Genomic DNA, 22,472 nt, shown 5'->3' with positions numbered 1-22,472 from the left:
AAAATTCGTCATATATTATATATTTCATCAATTTTTAGCGTAAAAAAATTGATGTTGGAATTGCTCATGCCAACCAAGTATCAGGCTGCTGTAATTATTTTCTGGAAATTTTTTTACGACGGTCCCTGAAGGCAGCAGCAGCGGCCCAAGCAGCCGCTCGCGCACTGAAAGTTGCATCCATGGCTGCAGAAGGTGGGCGTACTTTTCCTCTCTGCATCGTCCCGCTCCCAGTCAGATCTCCACTCCCATTCCGACTCGGACTGGGAAGCCGCTGCGAGCTGGAAATAATGTCCCAGTTACCTTGTTGAAGAGTTTTAAGGGAGTAGAAGTGAAAAGATGCTGCTGTTGGCTCTGCTGCTGTGCTTCAGCCTGAGTGCACTGGGACAGCTGGAGGAATCCCAGTTTGAGGATGATGTTAATATGGATTTGGAAGACTTTGATTTGGAGATTGTAAGAAATTTTCAACACTCTGCCAGACATGAAGATATTCAGAGTTTTCCTCATTGTGACGCTGTTTATGTCTGCAGGCACCCCGCAGAGTCCCCAGGCAGGTGAAAACTATACTAGCCAAGGTAATTACAATATTTTTATTATTTGTTTATTTTTTATGTGTTTGAGCCCTTTGGTAACATAAAATCCCAATACAAGAGATAAGAAGTGACTTTTCTTGTTATTTTGATATGTGATCATTTGAGTTTGGGAGTTTATGGAACTTTCCGATGGAATGATAATAAAGAATCGATTATCATACGCTGTGTAGCATAGACTGAAATGGATGACCTAGTTAAAATGATCTGGAAGTAGATTTTGTCATCCAAACTTGCGTGTTTTGGGCGCGACGCGCAGGAGATGCGCCAAGCGCGCGGACGTGCCAGAGGATCCGTAATGCACTGGATCTTAGTTAAAATCCTTGTTTTTTCATCCTAACTACGTGGATATCACAACTGTCACATGTTATATCTGTTCTAACTCATTAAGACAAAAGTTATTTATTTTTGCAGACGCTTTTATCCAAAGTGACTTGGAAAGAGCGCATTGGTGGGGAGGGAGTGGGGGGGTTTCAATATCTTGCACATCAGCACTTGGTGTGTGAACTGGGAAGTCATGAACTGAATCAGCAACTTTACCATTATGAGTCATTAAAGCCCACAAAACGATGCGTAAATCATGTCGCATTGAGGAAGTCTGCTCCAGGTGACGACATGTCTGCAGTTTCACAGTTGCAATGTTTTCTTTTGCAGGAGACCAAACCTCACATCCACGAACTCTCCATCAAGACCACCATCATCTCCCGATACGCCTTCACTGCAGTGTACTGCGCCATGCTGAACCGGCACGCAGCTGCCACTGATGGAGCCTTCCAGTTTCAGATCCCTGCTGACGCATATGTATCCAACTTCACCATGTGAGAAGCACAATCATTCCTGAATCAGGCGGTCGAAACTCAAAGATAATTCAAGCTTATAAAGAAGCTGGAGATTTAAAAAAAAAACAAAAACTGCTGAGTTTTTGCTCTATTGCAGGTCATGAGGGAAAAACTTTTTAAGAGTACAAATTGAAAAATAAAGAAGCGTGCAGGATTTCTACATAAAATTGAAGATATATTTCTGTTTTCTGTGGCTACTTGGGGCTCTCCATGTCAGCAAATTCACAAATTTAAGAAATATTTTAGATTGGAAAGCCAGGAGGCTCCATCCTTAACCAGTTACCATGCTAACCTACACCACTGAGTATGTTTTATTTGTAAAATGGCTATTAGGTTTTTGGTCATTTGAAGGGAATCTTAAACAGGAAGAATACAAGCAAAGGTTATGTGAGTAGTATATAAACAACATGACTGTTTCATTCATTTATTTATAAATGGATCCGTTGCAGGAAAAATTATTAGACCCCCTTTCTTTTCCAAATATTTACATTTACTTGTAAAAATCATAAAAACATGAAAATTTGGTAATATTTTAGTAAACAAACATTATTTATCCTGCAACTTTAAAAGAATAAAACCAGACATTATCTTCATCCAAAAAGTGCAGCTTTGGATGTTTTTGATGGCATGCTATGGCGGAAACTCAACAGGAATCAGTGTCTAGAATTATTTATGATGTTTCAGTTACTATGGAGATGCGAGGATGGATTTTTATAATGGTGTTAACGCACACGCACAGATTAGCTCATTCATGTGCAGGAAGGGCGCCCATAAATAGGTAATGACAGGATTTTCTGTGTCCTTTGTCCAAGAAAAAATAGTTTAACTGTGACAATAGTGGTCCTGGACATGTGCCCCACTCTAAACCTCGACCTCTGACCCCCACCTAAACCAGGATTGTTGGAGGGCGTGTCTACCAGAGCAAGGTCATGCCGAAGGAAAAGAGGGTCAAACAGGAGAACGGCAAACCCAAGAACAAAGAGTCAAGTGATACAAGGTATGAAAATCCAAAGAGCGAGTTTGTGTGTGACCACGCCTACAGTCTGGCATATCCTCCTAATCACAGGGCAGCACTTGCTCCATGCAATGTTTTTATTTAGCAAACACTTACTGATGGCATCCCATCTAAAACCTAGACCACCTCAAAAAACAAGCCGGAGAGTGTGTGTGTGTGTTCTTAAGTGAGCAGATAGACGGTGTGGTCACGGCTCTGCAGAACTGCCATATAAATCTGTGACCCAAGAAGTGACGTGTGGAAGAAATGACTTCATACCATTTCCAGCTGTCATACAGAAAGTGACATTTCACTAAATGAGATTTAGTGATTCACAGACTCCACTGTGAACAGAACAGAGGAGGAGGAACTGGACCGGAGCGAGGCGCATGGGACACCAGAGGGATGATATCACCACATGGACCAGCTACGCAGAAGTCTCCCTGCATTTACAAACTGCTTTAGTGTGCTTTTTTCACATGTTTTATTTCAGATTTACAGTTTCCATTTCGTTTAGGCAGCCCTCACACTTCACTTAATCTGGCAACGTGTGGGGATGTACGTGTTGCTGCCAAAGACCGTATATGAAAGATGGACGGAGCCTTCGGCGGTTAAAAGTGAAGTGCAGAAAACTGCAGTTCCCCCTTCATCCACTAGGGGCTGCAAAACAGAGCAAATCCCCATAGACTCCCATGTTAAAAAGACCAACTTACCAGCAGAAATAAACATGTTTACATCCTGGTTCAAAAATTCATTTTTGGTTAATAATCCAAGTTTAGCTTCATGACAACTGTGGGGGAAGTGAATTTTTTTTCTAACTCATCTGTTTAAAAGTAATTTAATCTCTAAATTCTGCTTATTTAGGGGCGTGTTCTTTTGATTGACAGGTCCCCGACCTCCCGCTTAAAGTCAGAAGAACGTAGAACAACCACGGTTTTTAGCCGGTTAACAACGTGACTTCGCTTTAGCCCACTTACCTCTGTTAGCTGGTTAGCTCCTGTCATCTCCGGGTTAGCTCGGTTAGCTTTTAGCTACAAAAAGCTCGGAGTTTGCTCAATGTCAATCATCCACCATGACGCTCACCCCCCCTCTCAACTCTACCTTTTTGCCCATATTTGTATTGTCCGGGCGAGACGACACGCATGCCTCTGCCAAGATGGCGATGGTAGGAACCGCCCACCGAGCTTCAATTCAGCTCTTCAGAAACCTACGGGTGACGTCACGGAGGCTCCGTCCATCTCTTCATATACAGTCTATGGTTGTTGCCCTTTAAAAAAGCTACATCTGTGCATGCATTCAAGCTTCAAGTTAAAATGAAGTTTTTATCAAGAATATACCTTTTGGGGGGAAAAAAAAAGCTTTAACCAGTTTGTCTACCAGTACAAATATGGATCCAACTACATGAAAAGAAAGTACACTAAAGAGAAAAATGCAATGTGTGAAAACCTAAAGTTGCAGTATGTAACCGATTCAGAGCTTAATGAGAGGAAAATTTACCTTTTAATTAAAACCAGTGTTTCTATTGGTCCTACTCTCTTTACAAAAATAACTGTTGTTTTTACTCTCTATTAATGAGCCATTTATATCTACTTGCTGTGGGCACAGACACATGGAAGCTGACATACATTCCCACCATTTTTACTACGGTGTCTCTGAATGGACAAACAGCTCAGAGTATGAGGTGAGAAGTGGCCATGTCCCCCCCACACTGGAAAAGTGGGTCCATCAGATAATTGGAGAAGCATGGGACATATCCACCCAGAAGAGTGCAGTACCAGAAACAGCTGGGAGACTGTGTAGGACCATCAAGCTACCGGGACTCTGGTAGAGGACCCAAGCTTGAAATAAACACCTACCAGCCCTGCCCAGAGGAGATGGGAGGGTGGGTGAGGAAAAATATACAAATATACAGTGCTTCTGTATTTTTATCAATTGAATTATGACATGGTGTAATATACACGTTGTTGTTATTGAACATTTCAATTGATACTGAAAATCTGTATTGAGACAAAAAAAGATTTACACAGAAAGAATAAAGTTGCATTTTATATAAAAACTAGAAAAGCACCCGCAGAGTGCAGACCTCCGCCAACCATATTGTGATTAACATCCAACTTAACTTCAAAGTGATCCAGAATCTAAAATGTACTCATTTGTTCCTTGTGAGACCCCCAACATATCCTGAAAATTTAATCAAAATCCATCCATAACTTTTTGAGTACTGTTGCTAACAGACAAACAAAAAAAAAAAACTCAGATGAAAAACATAACCTCCTTGGTGGAGGTAATGACATAATTTAATGCGTAAAGTGTTCAAAGCTGACTGAGCAATGTTTTTTTTTTTATGTTAACCGTTTTTTCCCCTGATTATGTGATTTTCAGTTTCAGCTCTCCATCGGCACTCTGAAGCTTGTTCTGACAGATGTTAACAGACAGCTGAAAAATAGCAGAAGCAAATTTTTTGTCCAGAATAGATGAAGACAAACTTGATCTAATCAGATAGACCGCATGTGCTTGATGTTATATCCTGTGAGCCTTGACATGTCCTGCCAGTAAAGCATGGAAGTGAGAGTATGATAATATGGGGTGAAACACAGTTTGTGGCTTTTTATATTCATAGACTGTAGCAGGACTGAGTCATATCTACCAAAATTCTGGCTGACAAGATACCTCCCAGTCTTTAGAAGCTTAAAATCATGCAAATTTCTAAAAGATTCTGCAGAGATGGCTGCTCACTTATTATTTATTCAAATATGTTTGACTTTTTTCCCAAAACATACTAAAGTTTTACATCCATAAGACCCACATTTGCATTTATATTCCTTTTCTGATTAAAATCAGTTGCATCACACTCACATTACAGGTGTAAGAAAAATATTGCTTTCTCGAAATATTGCAATATGTTTTGTAAAATATATCAATATTCAAAAGCCTTCAATATCACTTTTATCAAACAACTGATCTTTAGTGATGAGGCAGATTTTCATTTTTTTATTTATCTTGTACATATAGATCAGTGTTTTTATTGATTTTGCAGTGAAATATAGAGTCTTATTCAGTAAGTTGATGTCTTTACTACCAGTAAAGAAAACATCACAATATATTGTCTTGCTTATAGTATCCTGATGTATCGTATTGTTGACTCATATAGTAATACATATTGTATTGCCAGATTATTGCCAATACACACTTCTAACTCCCACCATCTCTTCTAGTTCAGAGCCTGAGATGGAAGTGTTCAGAATGGTTGTTAACATACCTGGCCGGAACCGGGCCGTCTTCATTCTGATGTATGAGGAGCTTCTGCAGCGTCGGCTGGGACGCTACGAACACATCACCAGTCTGAAACCCCTGCAGCTGGTCAGTCGCTTCAGCCTGGATGTGACCATCGTCGACCATTCACCCATCACGGATGTGGAGGTGCTGCTGCTGCGTAACGGCAAGACTGGTGGCTCTGCCAACACTGCAGCTGGACCTAATGCACCCAAAACATCAGGTTTATGAATACAGAGTATTATGTTGAGCATGGAAACATGAAAAGGAAAGCTGTGAGGTGCTTTTGTTTATTACTTCATTTATATATTAAGTCCATTAAACAAAGATAATCAAATATTTTTAGGCTGGACATTTTATTTTATAAGGAAAAGTGACTCATTGTAAAGTTAAGACTGTGTTTATCTCAGCCTGCAGCCCAGAAAGCACACGGATGTAATGTTTTTTAAAAGTGCCCTGTTACCAGTTTAAATCCGCTTTGAGGTCCAAGCCAGTTTATTTCTGTTTTTTTGTGTTTGATCCAGGTTTTTTTTTTTTTTATTTAAAAAAAAGCTCTACACTTCCTGTCTTTTTGCTGTAGCCAAGCCCGAGCTTCCCATCACCACAGAGATCAAAAATGAAAAGAACGTCTGGAAGGTCACCTTCAGTCCCAACATTGTCCAACAAGCAAAGATCTCCACCAACGGCATCCTGGGAGACTTTGTGATCCGCTACGATGTCCAGAGAGACATGGGGATAGGAGACGTCCAGGTGGGAGCACATACAAGGAAACAAGATTAGAATAAAAGATGAGGAATGCACTGATAAAGAGATCTGTGAAAATAGTTGTGATATTTCCTGTGCGTGCAAACAATTTTCCATCCTGTCACACACTGAAACACACTCCTCCACCCACCTGTTAGTCATTCATTTCTCTGGCATCCTGCCACCAGACTTGGTGTCGAAAAACTCTGCTATTTGTCCTCCGCACAGATCAGCAACCGATCTCATGGTCTGTAAACTTTCGTCTCCACTAGGTTTTAAATGGACATTTCGTCCACTACTTTGCCCCCAAAGACCTGCCGGCTGTGCCCAAGAACGTGGTGTTTGTGATCGACACCAGCGCCTCCATGTTGGGGACTAAGATCAGACAGGTAAAGCAGCTCCAACAGTTTATAAGACTTTACCAGCCTTCACAACGGCTGGTGGCAATAATTATGTAATGTTACACTGAAATGCCAAGTAATAGTTAAGTAATAGTTATTATTACAGTGCCTTTGTTTCCGTTTTAACCCATCATAACAGCACAAAACGAGGAACATTTCATGAGGGTGCATTCAGTTCTTTAAATGGAGAGATTAGACATTTGAATGATGCTAAAATTTCAATGAGAAACAATAACAAAGACCTTTGAGAATGTGTTTTCATTAGTATCTTTTTAATTTGCCAATTTTATTTTTATTACAGTGATTCATATCCATTTATGCCATGGTCAGTCAAAACTCTACTGCCAACTGGCTGAATTATTTTTGTTTATATGCACACGTAGTTCGCAGTTTAGTAGTTACATCACTGTAACATCCCTCCGTTACGGGGCATCAGCATAGCAACGCGTTAAGCAACTAGTTCAGATTAGCTGTCTTTTAACAGGTGAATGACAGAAATGTGCTGTAGCTTCACAGCAGTTGTGTGGAATAAAAAGTGCATTGAGGCCAACATGAAATAGTTCCTGTACTTTAGCATATTTAGCAAGTGTTGTAAAAAAGTAATCCAAGATTTTTACAAAATGTTTACTGTGTGGGACCACGGTATAAACAGATTAAACAACTCTGCGCGTTGTGTTCTAGACTCTGCATCGTGCATTATAACCGTGTAATGCACGGCTCCTCATGCAGAACACTGGGACATAGATATAAAATCATTCATAAAGAGCCTACAGATGGACATCAATTTTTGTTCAAAGGTGCAGCTTGTAACAAAATCAAAGGTCAATATATCATTTAAAAACTGTTTGTTTGCTTCTAATCCCTTTACTAAAGTAACAACTTTTATTTTCCTACAATGAGCCATTTGTCTCTGCTCACCATGAGTTCACATACATAGAGCTGACATATTTGTGCCACTATTTTTACTGGAGTGTTTCTGATTGGGCAGAATAGATCTGAAGGTTTTGGATAAGAAAAGCTGAAACCTGTAGTGAAGTCATTGCTGCAACTGATGCAACTAGATTCATTTGCAGATAAAATTGGTTTAAATCTGGAAGAGTTTTGGCCACTGATGGCCACCATCCATTCATAGCAACAGAGGTAGAGTTTACTGGTTGCTATTTCCAACTTGACCACTAGATGTCAAGTTGGATATTTTTGGGTAAAAAGTTGTTTTCTTTCCGTTTGTTTTTTTCTTCATTTGAGGCACTACATAACTGGAAAACATTTAATAAATAAATAAAACTTTGGGAGTGTTTTTGGATTTTGTCAAGTATTGTGTAAAAATACAACAGCTAGAAGCCATAATAATAATTATTATAAAATTTAATATTAGGAGCAACTATTCACCAAACAAAGTGTGTCCGCGTTGCTGCCTTAACAAATTTATGGTTTGTTGTGCTACAAAGGATGTAAACACTACTTCGTAGGCCAGCTAGTTTGCAGGAAACATTTTGACTGGGATAACAACTCTCATACATAAAAACATTTTTTTTAAAAATAGCAAATCATTATTTTGAAGTTTTATGCTGCTCTGAGACAGAAGTGATCCTGCTCTTTCCATGATTCTGTGAGCTAATGCTATTTTGCTGACCTAAAATCTGTACATATGATGGGACGTAGTAATAAAAGCAAAAACTGATCACTCTGAGTTTCACACAGACAGCCGATCTTTTTAAATCAGTTCAACAATTTTGTGGTTTATAAAATTTTAGCATCATTTAGCAAATTTAAAATGTTAAAATTCCTTTGAATGAGGCAATATATAACAAAAAACACCACAAAAAAAGGAAGGGAAAATGTAGGAGAATTTTTAATTACTAAAGAAATTCTGTCCATTGCGACGTTGTGCATGGATGTTTATTTTTACAGGTGTAGATGTAGTTCTAGCCAAACGCCATCTGATCATAAAGATCATGGTGGAAACTAAGGCAGAAATTATGTCAGCTTATTTTGTTAAAATTCAGATGAAATCATAACTGTCTAAACTGCAGTTAATCTTAATGTATAATTTACCATTTTAGTTGTAAATACAGCAGAACATGCAAAAACTATGCAAATTAGTTTATACACCATATTACTTATAGTGTTTTTACATAAAGAAAGCTCAAAGTTCCACCTTGGAAAAGTAGTGTTGTACACAAACTCCTCAGTTCTTCTCCCAAACAAGTCAGAGGAAATCTGATTTCTCTCTCCTTGACAAAGTAATTTCCCCTCTTTTAAAGATGTACTTGGAGTAAATAACTTCACTGGACAGGAAACGTGACACCCCACCTCCGCCCTCCCACACTGGAATATCAATATCAGACTTTTTTCCTCCATCTGCGACAGCAGGATAATCCCCTCAGCCAGATTCCGAGCGGATCTCTGGCAGCTGCCACGAGGAACGAGTACAGAACCAGGAGAGCAGCGAAACTGAAAAACACATTTGTAGCAAGGAAGATATGTGGAAGCACACAGCACAAGGCTGGGCTGTGAGGGAGGAAGGTCACCGTCTATGGAGTAATGGAATTATCTGAACAGCACCCTCGACCCGCTGATCTATGCCCTCCCCTCCCACCCATCCCAAGACCCCAGTGAGCCGCAGAAAAAGAACAAATGTGTTTTGATGTGGCTTTACAATAGAGAGTTTCATCGTATGTCAGTTTGTGGTGCTGATCCCAGCTGTGTACAGTCCATATAGACTGCACTCCCCCAGCTTCAAATTATACATTTCACCCACACTCAGACCTGGAGAGGCTGAGATCGAGAAAACAGAAGAGTTAAAGGGGGCACAAGGTTTTCCTTTTTGTACGTTCACACAAAACGTTTCCAGTGTTTTAGACTGAATTTCATTAATCACTTTGTTCAAGTACCAGCAAACAGTCCCAGTCTACGTATACAGCTCATGCCATGACTGTTGACACTTTATTCTCTTACTGGAGGAAGCTCTTTCTGTGGGATTTAAGGCTTTTAAGGACAGATTTAAACTCAAACATGCACACAGAAAAGAAAATGTTTCTTTTTATCATTTTTGAGTGAAGCAGCAGAATGAAGCAATGATATCATGAAGCTCTAAAACTTTCAGAATCATTATTCCCTTGTGAGGTCAACAGGATGAGAAAAGCCGCCCACGTGGCCCTTTTTGTTCTTCTTTCAAGTATTAGAGTCTAAAAAGTGCCAAATGGCATCTGCAAAAGAGGATGGACATGTTTCATCCTCATATCTGGCTACAAATATGCCATGTCATGTTTTTTTGTTTTTTTTTTAGCATTAATTATTCCTCTTTATCTGCACATTTTCCACCCCAGACAAAAGAGGCTTTGTTCACCATCTTGAAAGATCTGCGACCCGGCGATCGCTTTAACTTCGTCAGCTTCTCCAATCGGATTAAAGTTTGGCAGCCCAATCGTCTGGTTCCAGTAACGCCACTAAACATCCGAGATGCCAAGAAGTTTATATACATGCTCATACCGACTGGAGGTGAGACATTACCATCCATGTAGCTAACATTTCTCAGAATTGTTGCATTCTGATACATGAATTTTACAAATCTGTTGTTTTATTACTTGTATTCAATCAGAAGAACATCCTGAGGAACGAAGCAAAAACATTGGTTCAAGTCAAAATTAGCTCAATTTAGGAACTGTTTTGGCTTTTTGCTCAGCAGCTCCAATTTAAACCTTTGAAACAAGAAAGCGGCTTCAGCATATATCAGCACATACGCTTATATCAACAGCATTACCCTTGCCATCTGAAGTGATTTACAAACATGTGATAAAGTGGTAACTGCAAACTCTGGCATGCTTCTTTTTTTTTTTTTTATAACTTCACCAGGAACCATGAAGTTCTCAGTTTGAACAACTTGAAACATTGTTCTTGATCATCCCAGCGATCATTTGCTTCACATGTTCTGATCTACAACAAGCTTTCCAGGTTGACCATCACTTCAGGCTGTACACAATGAATAAGCTGGATGTTACGTAGCATAAGATCAGGCAATAAAAGTCACCAACTTTCCTGGAGACTTTAAAAGGTCCAGAATTTCTGGTTTCAGTAATGTTTCATAAATTATTTAACCAACTGGATGTTTAAATCTGAAAGGGCAGATTTGTATTATTAATGATTTAAAAACCTCAAAAGTTGGACTCAGGAACTAAATTTTCATTTTAACCCTCCACTGCAGGCACAAACATCGACGACGCCATCCAAACCGGCTCCTCTCTGCTTCGAGATTACATCTCAGGCCCCGAGAGCAGCCCCAACAGCGTGTCGCTCATTATTTTCCTGACAGACGGCCGGCCCACTGTGGGAGAGATCCAGTCTACTTCCATCCTTGGGAACACTCGCTCAGCTGTGCAGGAGAAGTTCTGCATATTTACGATTGGGATCGGTAATGATGTGGACTACCGGCTGCTGGAGCGCATGTCTCTGGAAAACTGTGGGATGACGAGGCGCATCCATGAGGACGCCGACGCCAGCTCAATGCTTAAAGGGTACGTTTCTCCCAAGATCTTTGGATAAGTGCTTCACCGGCCATGCTGCCCTCCACATTGTCAATAGGATTATTAAAATTTCAAGCTTTTCTTTTAGTAGTTCTGAACAGCATCCTCCAGCATTGATTAAGAAAAAATTGATTATTTTAGAATTGGTATAAGTGACAAAAAACTTTAAAATGGTGTAAAAAATGGTGTTAAACCTTCCTGGAACCTGGTTTGATACTGGAGTGAAAGCATGTTAACACTGGTCTGAAGTGGTTTCTAAAGTGATCAGAAAAGATCTCTTTGCAATCTTTTATCACTTGTGTAAAACTAATTCAAGATTAGACAAAAATGTGTTTTGAAAAAGATCTAAAGTGGTTTTATAGTCATTCTAATCTGGTTTGAACCCAAGAAGGGTTGACAAAACTTTTTTTTTAAAAAGTAAACTGGAAATAAACTGGTGTTGGTGTGAAACAGGTCTAAACTAAGGTGAAATCTGTCTTGGAGTGAAGGTTTGGCACAGTTGGCCAAAAAGCAGGTCAAAAGCTGTCTGAACTCGGTCTAAAACTGATTTAAAATAGATTACATATGATCCAAGTGATTTAGGAAATTTTCTTTAGATTTGTGAAATTGTAATAATAATCTACATTGTTAAATCCAAACTATGTGTTTGTTGATAAAGAACAAAAGCAGGGATCAGCAAATATGGTCCTGCAGGAATTAGATGCTTCCCTACCTTTTTACGCCTCATTCAAATGATGAATCTCCAACAACGCGTCAAGTTATGCACAAGTCTGTTAATGACCCATTCATTGGAATCAGGTGTGTTGCGGCGGGGTCACCCAACACCTGCAGCCCTCCAGGACTGGACCTGCTGATCCCTGCCATAAAGAATCAAGCCTTGGTAACAATGGGCAGGTTTAAAGTATAACCACAGTCCACAATGATGATTATTCACTGGTGGGGCCCATTTTTAATGATCCACCAATCTGATCAGACTATATTAGTTTGTGATGGTTGCAGACGGTAAATCCAAATCACCTATCAACTTTTTTTATTTTTTTTTATTTTTTTTAAACTTTCTGCCTTCCCCCCCCCTCACACTTCCTATGGAAAACTTTCTGGATTTTTCTTTTTTTGTAATTGAATCTAAAATGATCAAAATATATTTCCTGAAGATATAAATTCAGTGGAAACTCATATTTTTTGGTCTAAAAGCAAGAAACATACTTGACAAAAAGTGGTCAATAAGTGTTTGATCATGAGGCTGTTGCCGGAAGGCAAGTGGCCTAACGCTGGTCTGTGGACTGTAGTTGCTGTGAAACTGCTCCAAGACTCCTTGTTGTCTAAAACTGAACTCAAAACAGTGTGAAAACTATCTTGAAAACCACTTTAAATTGGCACCAGACTAGTGATTTTACCACTGAAAGAGGAAAGTGTTGGTTGAAATCTAACTTTCAACCAGCTTACATTGTCTTGGAGCTGCTGAATAATGCCGGTTTTATTTTTTCTTAAACTATTTTAGTTGCACTTGTGTTACAGACTGACCCGTTTCTGTAAGTTATTCCATAATTACAAATATACATATATATTAAATTTATTTAAGCTTTTAGCCTGTGACTTTCCCATTTCTATATAATCTGCCTTTTATGAGGCAATTAGCTGTCCTTAATTCCTCCCCTTCTCCGGCTGACACATATGTCCATCTCTCATCAGCCTGAGAGAGAATGTAGACCACAAATGTGACGGTGCTGAAAACAGACCTCTTTAATCAACTTAAACATGAGGCAGCCGCAGACTACAACAGCCGCCCTCTTTCTCTCTCAGACCTCTTTCTTCTATCCTCTCCACACAACCCTCTTCTCATTCTTCCGCACTTGGACACATGAGGTGTTTGTTCAGTTGCGCAGGAATGTGTGTGTGTGTGTTGTGAAACCTGCGTCTGAGTATGTACGTGGGGTTAACAGATAGACACGGTGATAATAGCCTCTGTCCCGCTTGAACAAACATGCTGGTTAAGAGGTGACGAGGTTTATGATGCTGTGACATCTAGGACAGGACAGACATTCACACACAGGTTCGGCTTCAGGAGACAGTAGCTTAGAGGTTAGACAAGCAGGTTTCAGGCCGGATGGTGGCTTATTTAGATAAACCAGGTGATGAAACCCATATTGGCACCTTTTTTTTCCTGTTGGAATGGAGATGAGTGGAGAGAAAATTGGTAGATTGCCTGTTTGGAAACTACATGAATACCAAACAAAATTAGCAAAAAGAAATAAGCTGTTAACATTTGTTTTGCATTAATGGAAAGTTGGGCAACACTGTAAAATGCAAAGCATGCACTGCAGTTGTTTTGCTTTTGAGGTGCAACAATAAAGAGAATTCAGTCCTTTCTGGGTGGGATTTTGAAACTACAGAGGAGTTTTTGGTAATTGCTCATTCTTAGACCTTGTTTGATAAAAATGTCCAACTGGGGTTTGCTCTTCTCAGCCATCCTGGGAGGGTTTATTCCCAGTGAGCTGGAGAAAATATTTGGCTGCAAGTAAAACCTTGGATTCAGGTCCTGACACAGAAGACCAGTTCTTTATCTACAGTAGGGTACTGGAAAGTTTCTTGGAGTTAATCCAGCTACTGAACTAACTATTCCTTGTTTCAAGTCTCACCTACAGTAGATGGTCATGAGCTGTGGATGCTGTAGAGCAGTAAAGGTTTTTTCTATTCAATGTCAAGAAGAGCCAGGTTGGTCATGCATGTTGCCCAGGGGAAATGTTTAGGGCAGGGGTGCCTAGTTTCAGTCCTCGAGGGCCACAATCCTGCAGGCTTTCCATTTATCCTTGTTCCATCCCACCTCTCTCAAACTAATGAGTCATTGTGCAGAACTTCATTGGCTGTTGGAATGGAAGCCATTTATGTTGGAAGAGGGATACATGGAAAACCTGCAGAACAGCGGCCCTGGAGGACTGACTTTGGACACCCCTGGTTTAGGGCATATCCCCCTGGGAGGAGGCCTAAGGCCAGATTTGCTGGAGATACTCTTGGCCAGTTTGAGAAAGCACTAATGTTTCCCTGTAAAGAGCAGGAGGAGGTATCTAGGAAGAGAGGGGCTTTGGTGGGTGAATGTTAGAAACAAGTAGACTTGATCCTCAGCAGAAAAAAAAATGCCATTAGTTGTTTGAGGACTCTTGTATTTTTAGGATCGGTCTAGAATCCATTTGCAATAAGTTAATGTTTTCTGGGAGCATGCAATCAAATCCTGTGCAAACAAAATCCGTCAATACTAAAAATCTTCATATGCATAAAACAAAACACGGTTTTCTTACAAAACAGAGCTAGCCAACAGGAACGTTGGAGCAGAAAATACTGATTTCATGTTGCTCATTTTTAGCATATCTGTTCAACCATCATGCAATCTTGTAGATAAAGTAGTATTGCTAACATGAAAGAGGACCCTGCAGTTTATGGCACATTCACAATAGCACTGTTTAGTCATCTTTAAACAAAACCTGATCTGCTTCCACAGATAAGTTTAGTTTGTTTGGCGTGTACAACAGGGGTATTCAACTCAGTCCTACGAGGTCCGCAATCCAGCAGGTTTCTCGTGTATTTCTGCTTCAACACACCTGAATCAAATAAAATGGATCTAACAGCCTATCAGGTTCTAAACATAGACTCAATAATTCAAGTCAGCTGTGTTGGAGCAAGGAAACATGGAAAACCTGCTGGATTCCGGACCTCATAGACTGAGTTAAATACCCCTGGCACAGACTCTACTCATTTGCACACAGGTACAGACAAAAGAAGCACACTCTAGTCCGCTTGAAAAAAAAACCAGGGGTCCCGGTTCATTTGCAAGTGAACCCTGGTTTGGTTTTACTTGCAGTGTGGTGGGAGTTACGCGGACATTGTCGTAGCACAACATGCCGGAAAGCTTGCTGTTATATCCTGCCGCTCAAACTGGACAGCTTTTGGTAAAAACTGCTGTATTGATTTGAAAACCAAAACCCAAGACTCCATTGTTAACTCAGCAAGACAAAACCATGTAAAGTGCAGTGTGAAAGCAAACCAAACTAAACGGAAGCAACATTTCTGGAATTCTCCGCCAAATCAAGCCGAGTCCCTCGGGGTATCCCGATGGGAGTCCTGAAACTAAAGGCTCATTCAAAACAGTTTCCTTTTTCTAATTTCACAAGTTATTTCACCAGTTTCAGTCTCTGTGCTGTAATCTGAGATTTGTCTTTGTGTTTCCTTCTAGGTTCTATGATGAGATCGGAACACCTCTGCTCTCTGACATCAGGATCAACTACACAGAGAACTCTGTGAGTTACGTCACTCAGAATCTTTTCACCAACTACTTCAATGGCTCTGAGATCGTCATTGCTGGCAAGCTTACCAACCAGAGCGCAGAGTCTCTCCATGTCCAGGTCACTGCCAGCAACAATGACAGAAGCATCGTCCTGGAGACCGATGTGCCTCTGAGGCATCTACAGATTGAGACCGAGAAACATGTAAAGGCGGCTACTGCAGCGATGACAGCTGGATCTAAGCCCTTGGGTTCAGGGGTGGCACAGGGTTTGGGAATCCCTAAAATCGCAGAACACTTTGTAGAACGTGTCTGGGGTTTCCTAAGCGTTAAAGAAGAGCTACGGTCACGGCTGCGCAGCCAAACTAGCAAAGAAAGGGAACATCACACGCAACAGGCTACCAACCTGTCTTTGACATATCACTTCCTCACTCCTCTCACCAACATTGTGGTGGAGAAGCCTGAAGTGCAGGCTGACGGCACCATGGCACCAGCACCCAACTTGACACCAGCTGCTGGTGAGGGTGTCTCACCTGCCAATGAGCTACCAGGTGACCCAGATGCTGAAAAGCCACTGAAACCAGGCGGGAAGGTGGGGAGTCAAACAGCTTCTCTGAGCAGCAAAAAAGGTGAGAATGTGTCCATAAGGTCTGCTTGTACAGGGTGGGTTTGTCGATGTTTGTTATTCACATTAGAAGATATTTAACTTTTGGCAGCCACTGGAGGTTTGATATATTAACGAATGAAAATCAACACACATTTGGTGTCCCTCAAGACAGCAAACTATACTTTTTCTCCTGGTGTAGACAATTAGAAGTAGTTCCTATTTCTAATCAGGAGAAATCGAACCAGTCATGAGGGCTTATTTATCTCAAGATAAATATAAAATTTCCTTGCAGGTCAAGTTGGGAGGAAACCAACCAAGAAATCAATCACCATCTCCAAAACATCAGGTGACTCCTATACATTTTCTCCTGCCTGTCTGACAGCCTTTGAATCCTATAAGCTGTTACCTTATTTGTAGCTGATGCAAGATAACTAGGAAGAACTTGAAAGAGTGGAGAAGGGGGATGCAGAGTAGACTCTCTCTACACTTTCTGTATGGGTGGCCTGTAATTTAGATCCTTGTCAGACTGCCTGTAGCGATCACACAGACAGCAAGGGGCTCGGGGATTCTTCTGAACCCAAATAGGGTCTAATTGAAATACCAACACAGGCACTGAGTGGCACTTTAATTGTACAAGTACACTCTCATGTGAGCTGAAATACTGATGGGACAGAGTTAAGAGTAGAGTAGAGAAGTGGATGTTTGTGCACATGTTACTGTAAACAGAGGAGCCCATCAGAAGCAGTTAGTGAGGGTTAATGACCCTGTCATTAAGGCTGCTCTATCATCTCATTGTGCCTCTATTCATCTGTTCGTCATTCAGCTGGTTCTCATAAGTCAGAGAACTAAAGCTGAAGACTTCAATATTCTCACAGAAGGGAAATTGAGTAAATTAATGCAGGGATGCACAGTAAAAAAAAAAATCTGAGCAACTTCATTACTGTAAATTTTTTTATACATACATCACATTTATATAGATAGATATGTATATGTAGATACATATATACAGTATTTTTAACTTCTCAAAAGTTTCTGACCCCCTAACCCTTCCGACAGTAAACCAGACTGTGTTGTGGCTTTGGTCTGGTCAGAGCAAAGGTGATCACCTCCTGGTATATAGCTATTACTGCAGACACTAGTTCCACACACCACAACAAGCGTTGTTGAACAAAAACCTGTAAATAAATGGGTTTTCTGACTATAAATGTTGAGAAGCCTTGGCATTTTCCTGAGGCGTTCTCTCCATCATAATCAACAATGTCAAAGTTAACCACAGTTGCGTGCAAAGAATAAAACTACCTACTTGAAAAAAGCCTATTTAAAATCCATCTTTAAGAAAAATCTGCACAAGTATGATCAAAGACGTGACTGCGATCACAACCTGTCTGGCATCAACATCATGATCTTTTAAATAGCTTTACAGATAAACAGGTTACAGGCATGAATGTCCGTGTCCAGTGTCTCTACCTGTCTTTTCTTTTTGGTTTGGAAAGTTTATTTCGATATACGTCCAATAAAATAAAATGAAAAAAAAAAATGAAAAAAACAAAAGTAAAAAAACAACAAACCCAGACATACTCTAAAAGGAGTAGGCAGAAGTAAAAAAAAAAACCCCAAAACTTATTAAACCCCATCCCTTTGCCATCAGTGTTGACTGCGTATTTATATATTTATATATATATATAGAATTGTCAGTGACCCTTGTTAAATAAATGCACTTCTTAAATGCATCGTTTGTGTACCTCTCTCCTAGCTGATGGCGACCCCCACTTTGTGGTGGAATTCCCTCTCAGTAAACTAACCGTGTGCTTTAACATCAACGGTGAACCTGGACACGTCCTTCGCCTGGTGTCTGACCACAAGTACTCTGGTAAGGTTTAGGATGCTGTTTAACCCTTTCATGCATAGTGGACACTGATTTACAAGCTTTTTTTCTTGCATATTCATGAATGAGGATGGTATTTTTGTAACTAAACCACTTCAGTGGATGTTAGTGAGTCATCCAATACGTTTCCACCCACTGGAGAACAAATAAATATATGATATAACTGAACATAATATAGTTACACAAGTTTGCCTTTGCAATAAACAGGAAAAGAAAATGATACAGCTATATTTTATAGATTTACATAATTATGATTATATATTTTATAAATATTTTATAGAATATATCATAATAAATAAATCATGATAAATTTGTAATATCGCTATTAAGAAGTATCATTACATGTCTGTAGAGGTAAAATACTGTATATAAAAAAATGTTGCATTGCTTTTTCCTTTTTATTAATTCATGCATGAAAGGGTTAAAGGAACCCAACCTTTAAAGGACCCGCATTGCCCACAAAGCTGGGTAGTTTCTGTCAACATTATAAATTGTAATTTGTTTCTATGTGCAAACCTTTTGGAACAGACACAAATCCACAGAAATTATTTTTAGGGTCTTCCCTGATAAACTACAAAACAGTATGGAGGAAAAGAAATGGGAAAGAGGCATGTTTACTGTTGTGTTACGTAATCCTTGATTTAACTGGAGTTTGGAATTGCTGGACATGGGGACAGGGACAGTTTTCAAAGAGGAATCTGTCTATTTTTTGCTAAATACCAGATTTTAGCAGCTCATCAGTCCATGTTTGTCCAATTTTCCTCCTCAGGTGTGACAGTTAACGGTAAGCTCATCGGTGCCCCAGCTCCCCCAGGCAGCCACAAGCAGCAGCGCACATACTTCAGCACCATCACCATTGTGGTAGATCATCCCAAACGGGCCTACATTGAAGTAACCCCGAAGAAAGTCATCCTGGACGGACGGGACCGCATTGTCCTGCCCTGCCACTCCACCGTGGTGGTGGACAGTGGCCTGCTGTCTGTGGCCATTGTGGAAAAATCCAATGTGACGGTGACAGTTGGAGGAAACATCAGCTTTGTAATCCTGCTGCATCAGTACAAGAACCCCGCTCCCTACCAGAGAGACCATTTGGGGTTCTACATCGGCAACAGCAAGGGGCTGTCGCACAACTGCCACGGTCTGCTGGGTAGGTGTCATAAAATCCATCTACAATCTCTTTTTTCCTGGATGGATTTTACTTTTACAGAAGAATTGCAGAGATTTTCATTGTTAAAATGATATAAAAATACTGAATTTTTTTTCATTATTGAGAGAACTGATTTACTTTTAGGTCAGTTCCTGTATGAGGAAGTGGGACTGGCAGAGCTTCCTGCACAGGGAGACATGAAGCCCTCGTCGGTCCTCAAGCTGAAGGACCGCTCAGTGCCGGTGATTCACAAAAGCAGGAAGATCTACAGCGGGACGCAGAGTGTGGACTGCTGGTTCGCCCGAAACAATGCAGCTAAGCTCTTAGATGGACAGTATGAGGACTACTTGATGTCACACATGTTTGACACAGGAGACTGGCCCCACGGGACCAACAAAATGTGACAGCCAGACTCCAGCGCCACCATTTAATCGTTTTAATTAACCCATTTTATAAAGAATGATCACATTCAAATGAACTGAAATGGCTTTAAACGCCAAGTTTTCACGTTTCAAACTTCTTTCCACCACTTTAAATATATTTTTGTACCATTTCTAATTAAATCTAATGTTTTTATATAACTTGATCTTTAATATTTTTTCAATATATTTGTTAATTTAAATAAAACAGAGCAAAATTTCTAGGCTGATTTCTGAGGCATAAAAAGTTAACTTGGTGTTTTTCTCACACACTTCATATGAACGTCAGCATGTCTCCAGTCTCAAGCCGTAGATGACACCTGGTTACCACGGAGACCAGCCTGAGTAACTAACCCTTTGTCTCACAGTCAATGACTAGAGGCACACCTAACACCCAACTACACACAAAACACACAGCTCCATATTCTTCCTTCTCATCAGGTGGAGGTCACAGGGCTACAGGCCACGCCCACACAGGTGTGCTCTGACCAGGTCCCACACAGGTCGTCTCTCATCGCGCTGCCTTGCACCGACCACCGCAGGAATTCAACACCAAACACAGCTTTATGTGTCAATCACTTTTATTCAAGTACAGAGTAAAGAGATACATTCGATAAGAAGCACCAAAGTCGTCCAGGAACTTGTGGATCCGCTGTTGCCGTCATCCACAAGCTCATATTTTGGTTGTTTAAAAAAAAAAAAATGCACAAGATACTTTTAAACACAAGTAAAACATTTACATATATAATTAGACATTTAAGCCTTTAAATCAAGTATAAATGATGTCATGGAAATGCAATAAGAATAGAACAAATGATCCACCTGCATAAAGTTTACCACCTGCACTTAGAACCGGACACTTACAACACATTTACTACTGGTAGTTTGCAAACTCATTACTCTCAAAATCCCTGTTTTTAATCTTTACATACTGGTCTGTGTATTGCAAAATATTGACCACAGATTGAACCATCACATATAAAGTAAAAAATACATCTCAAACATAAACAGAATAAATAAATTGAATGTGCCATAACAGCTTTTATATCATCCTATTGAGAGTACTATTATAAATCTAACATTAGGGCTGTTTTTATGTAATGACCTGTGCCATAAAGAGTAAGTAATATGTACAAAAACAGAGTAAGAGAAGATACAAATATATAATTAAAAATAAATAAACAAATTTGGAAATATAAAGGCAAATGACAAAACTAATATTTCTAATTTCAATTTCTATTATGTTTCATTTATGCATTCATTTCCTTATGGATTTATGAGTGCACTCATTTGTTTACACATCTGTTTTACTGTTTTTCAAAATTTCATTTTATTTTTCTTTTATAATGTCAGGAAGTATAAAACTTAAACCTAATTGGTTTAAAGCAACAGTGATGAGGAATGTGGGAGACAAATATATAAATGACGTCTTAAAGGATTACTGAAAAAGGAGATTATTTGGGAAAGATATAATCTCTATGCAACAATACATTTGAAAATATACAAAAATAAAACTTAAATTATGACAAAGTTTTGGGAGGGTTGCCTTTATATTTTCATTTTTACACATTTCCTATTTTCCTTTAAAGATTGGTTGTTTGCTATTCCGCTGCTATTTCAATACTCCTTTTAAAGACTTTTTTTTAAAAGAAATTTAGACCATGAAAAGACATAATGCAGAAAATTTTCCATATTCAGAATGAGAATTAATTTCAAACAAAAGTAAACAAAACTGATCATTTTTGCACTTTCAGTGTTTAAGTTTAATGTGCAATTTTTATTTTTGTCAGAATTAGATTTTTATTAAGCCTATCTATATTTTCCATTTGTTTAGAATCATATGAAAATAAGAATTGTTGCGCTTTCATTGCCTCAAAATGGGCATTTTTTGCAGTAACTGGGTATTTTCCATGTTCTATGATACTACAGGAGCCCTTAAGAGACAAAGTTCTTTTTTCTTTTTTTTTTTTTAGATCAGCCCTTTCACATTTCATCCTTGTTGCTTGTACTTGTGTAATTGTAAACAGGAGTTTGTGCACTTAGTGTTCATGACTTACTACATAGTGGACAAATAAGCAGCCTTCTGGTAGGATTTTACAACCCCAGCAAGGCTTGCCTTTCCCACAGCAGAATATGTTTATTGTAGGTTTAAAAAAAAAAGTCCAAAAAGGAGTTTCCTCATATTAAAGTCCGATGTTTTAGAAAGCAGCGAGGGGAAATAAAACAAGTATGGATCGACCACATTTCATATCTTCAACCACTTGCCATCTACCCTGCCAACAGCACGCAACTCGGCTATTTTACTTTTTTAAAATCAGATTTTAGCAGTTCTGTAACTTAAGTCCATCGTCACCATTTCATTTCCAAAGGTTTGGAATTTGAAGTGATCTAGTTGTATTCAAACACAAAAAACACCCGGAAAACAACAACCCAGCTACAAAGCAGTGTCATAATGTAAAAAGTGTACATATTCAGGACTACAGCTGGTCGTACTGAACAGGTTATTAATCTAAATAGACTGAATTTAATAGGACAGTTAAATAAGGCTGCACAGTCTTAGATTTTCACAAATGTCTGATATGCAGAAAAAGTCCAATTTTTGATTGTTATAAAACATATGAAGACATTTAATTACATATTTATTTAATCTAAAAATATTTTCACTACCATGGGAAATGTGCCAAAATTACACAAAAGTTCCTTCATATTTTTTAAACAAAGCTAGAAAAGTAATATTTTAAAAGGGTTTTAAAGATGTTTTCCCTGAGAAAAAAAAA

The 22,472-nt window shown here is 39.4% G+C and overlaps 1 protein-coding gene across 1 annotated transcript; it reads left to right on the top strand.

Moving 5' to 3' along the window:
- Positions 1-259: 259 nt before the first annotated feature.
- On the top strand, positions 260-19,915 carry itih5 (inter-alpha-trypsin inhibitor heavy chain 5). Its single transcript, XM_079263526.1, has 14 exons — positions 260-450; positions 528-572; positions 1,242-1,405; positions 2,322-2,423; positions 5,636-5,916; positions 6,274-6,443; positions 6,710-6,826; positions 10,168-10,339; positions 11,043-11,352; positions 15,590-16,266; positions 16,537-16,590; positions 17,998-18,114; positions 18,899-19,276; positions 19,421-19,915. The coding sequence occupies exons 1-14, from the start codon at positions 337-339 to the stop codon at positions 19,678-19,680; spliced, it is 2,961 nt and encodes a 986-aa protein (XP_079119652.1). The 5' UTR covers positions 260-336; the 3' UTR covers positions 19,681-19,915.
- Positions 19,916-22,472: the final 2,557 nt, after the last annotated feature.

The sequence above is a fragment of the Telmatherina bonti genome, assembly GCF_933228915.1.
Source record: "Telmatherina bonti genome assembly, chromosome: 23".
In the NCBI taxonomy this organism is placed as follows: domain Eukaryota; kingdom Metazoa; phylum Chordata; class Actinopteri; order Atheriniformes; family Telmatherinidae; genus Telmatherina; species Telmatherina bonti.
This window is presented reverse-complemented; position numbering and strand designations above follow the sequence as displayed.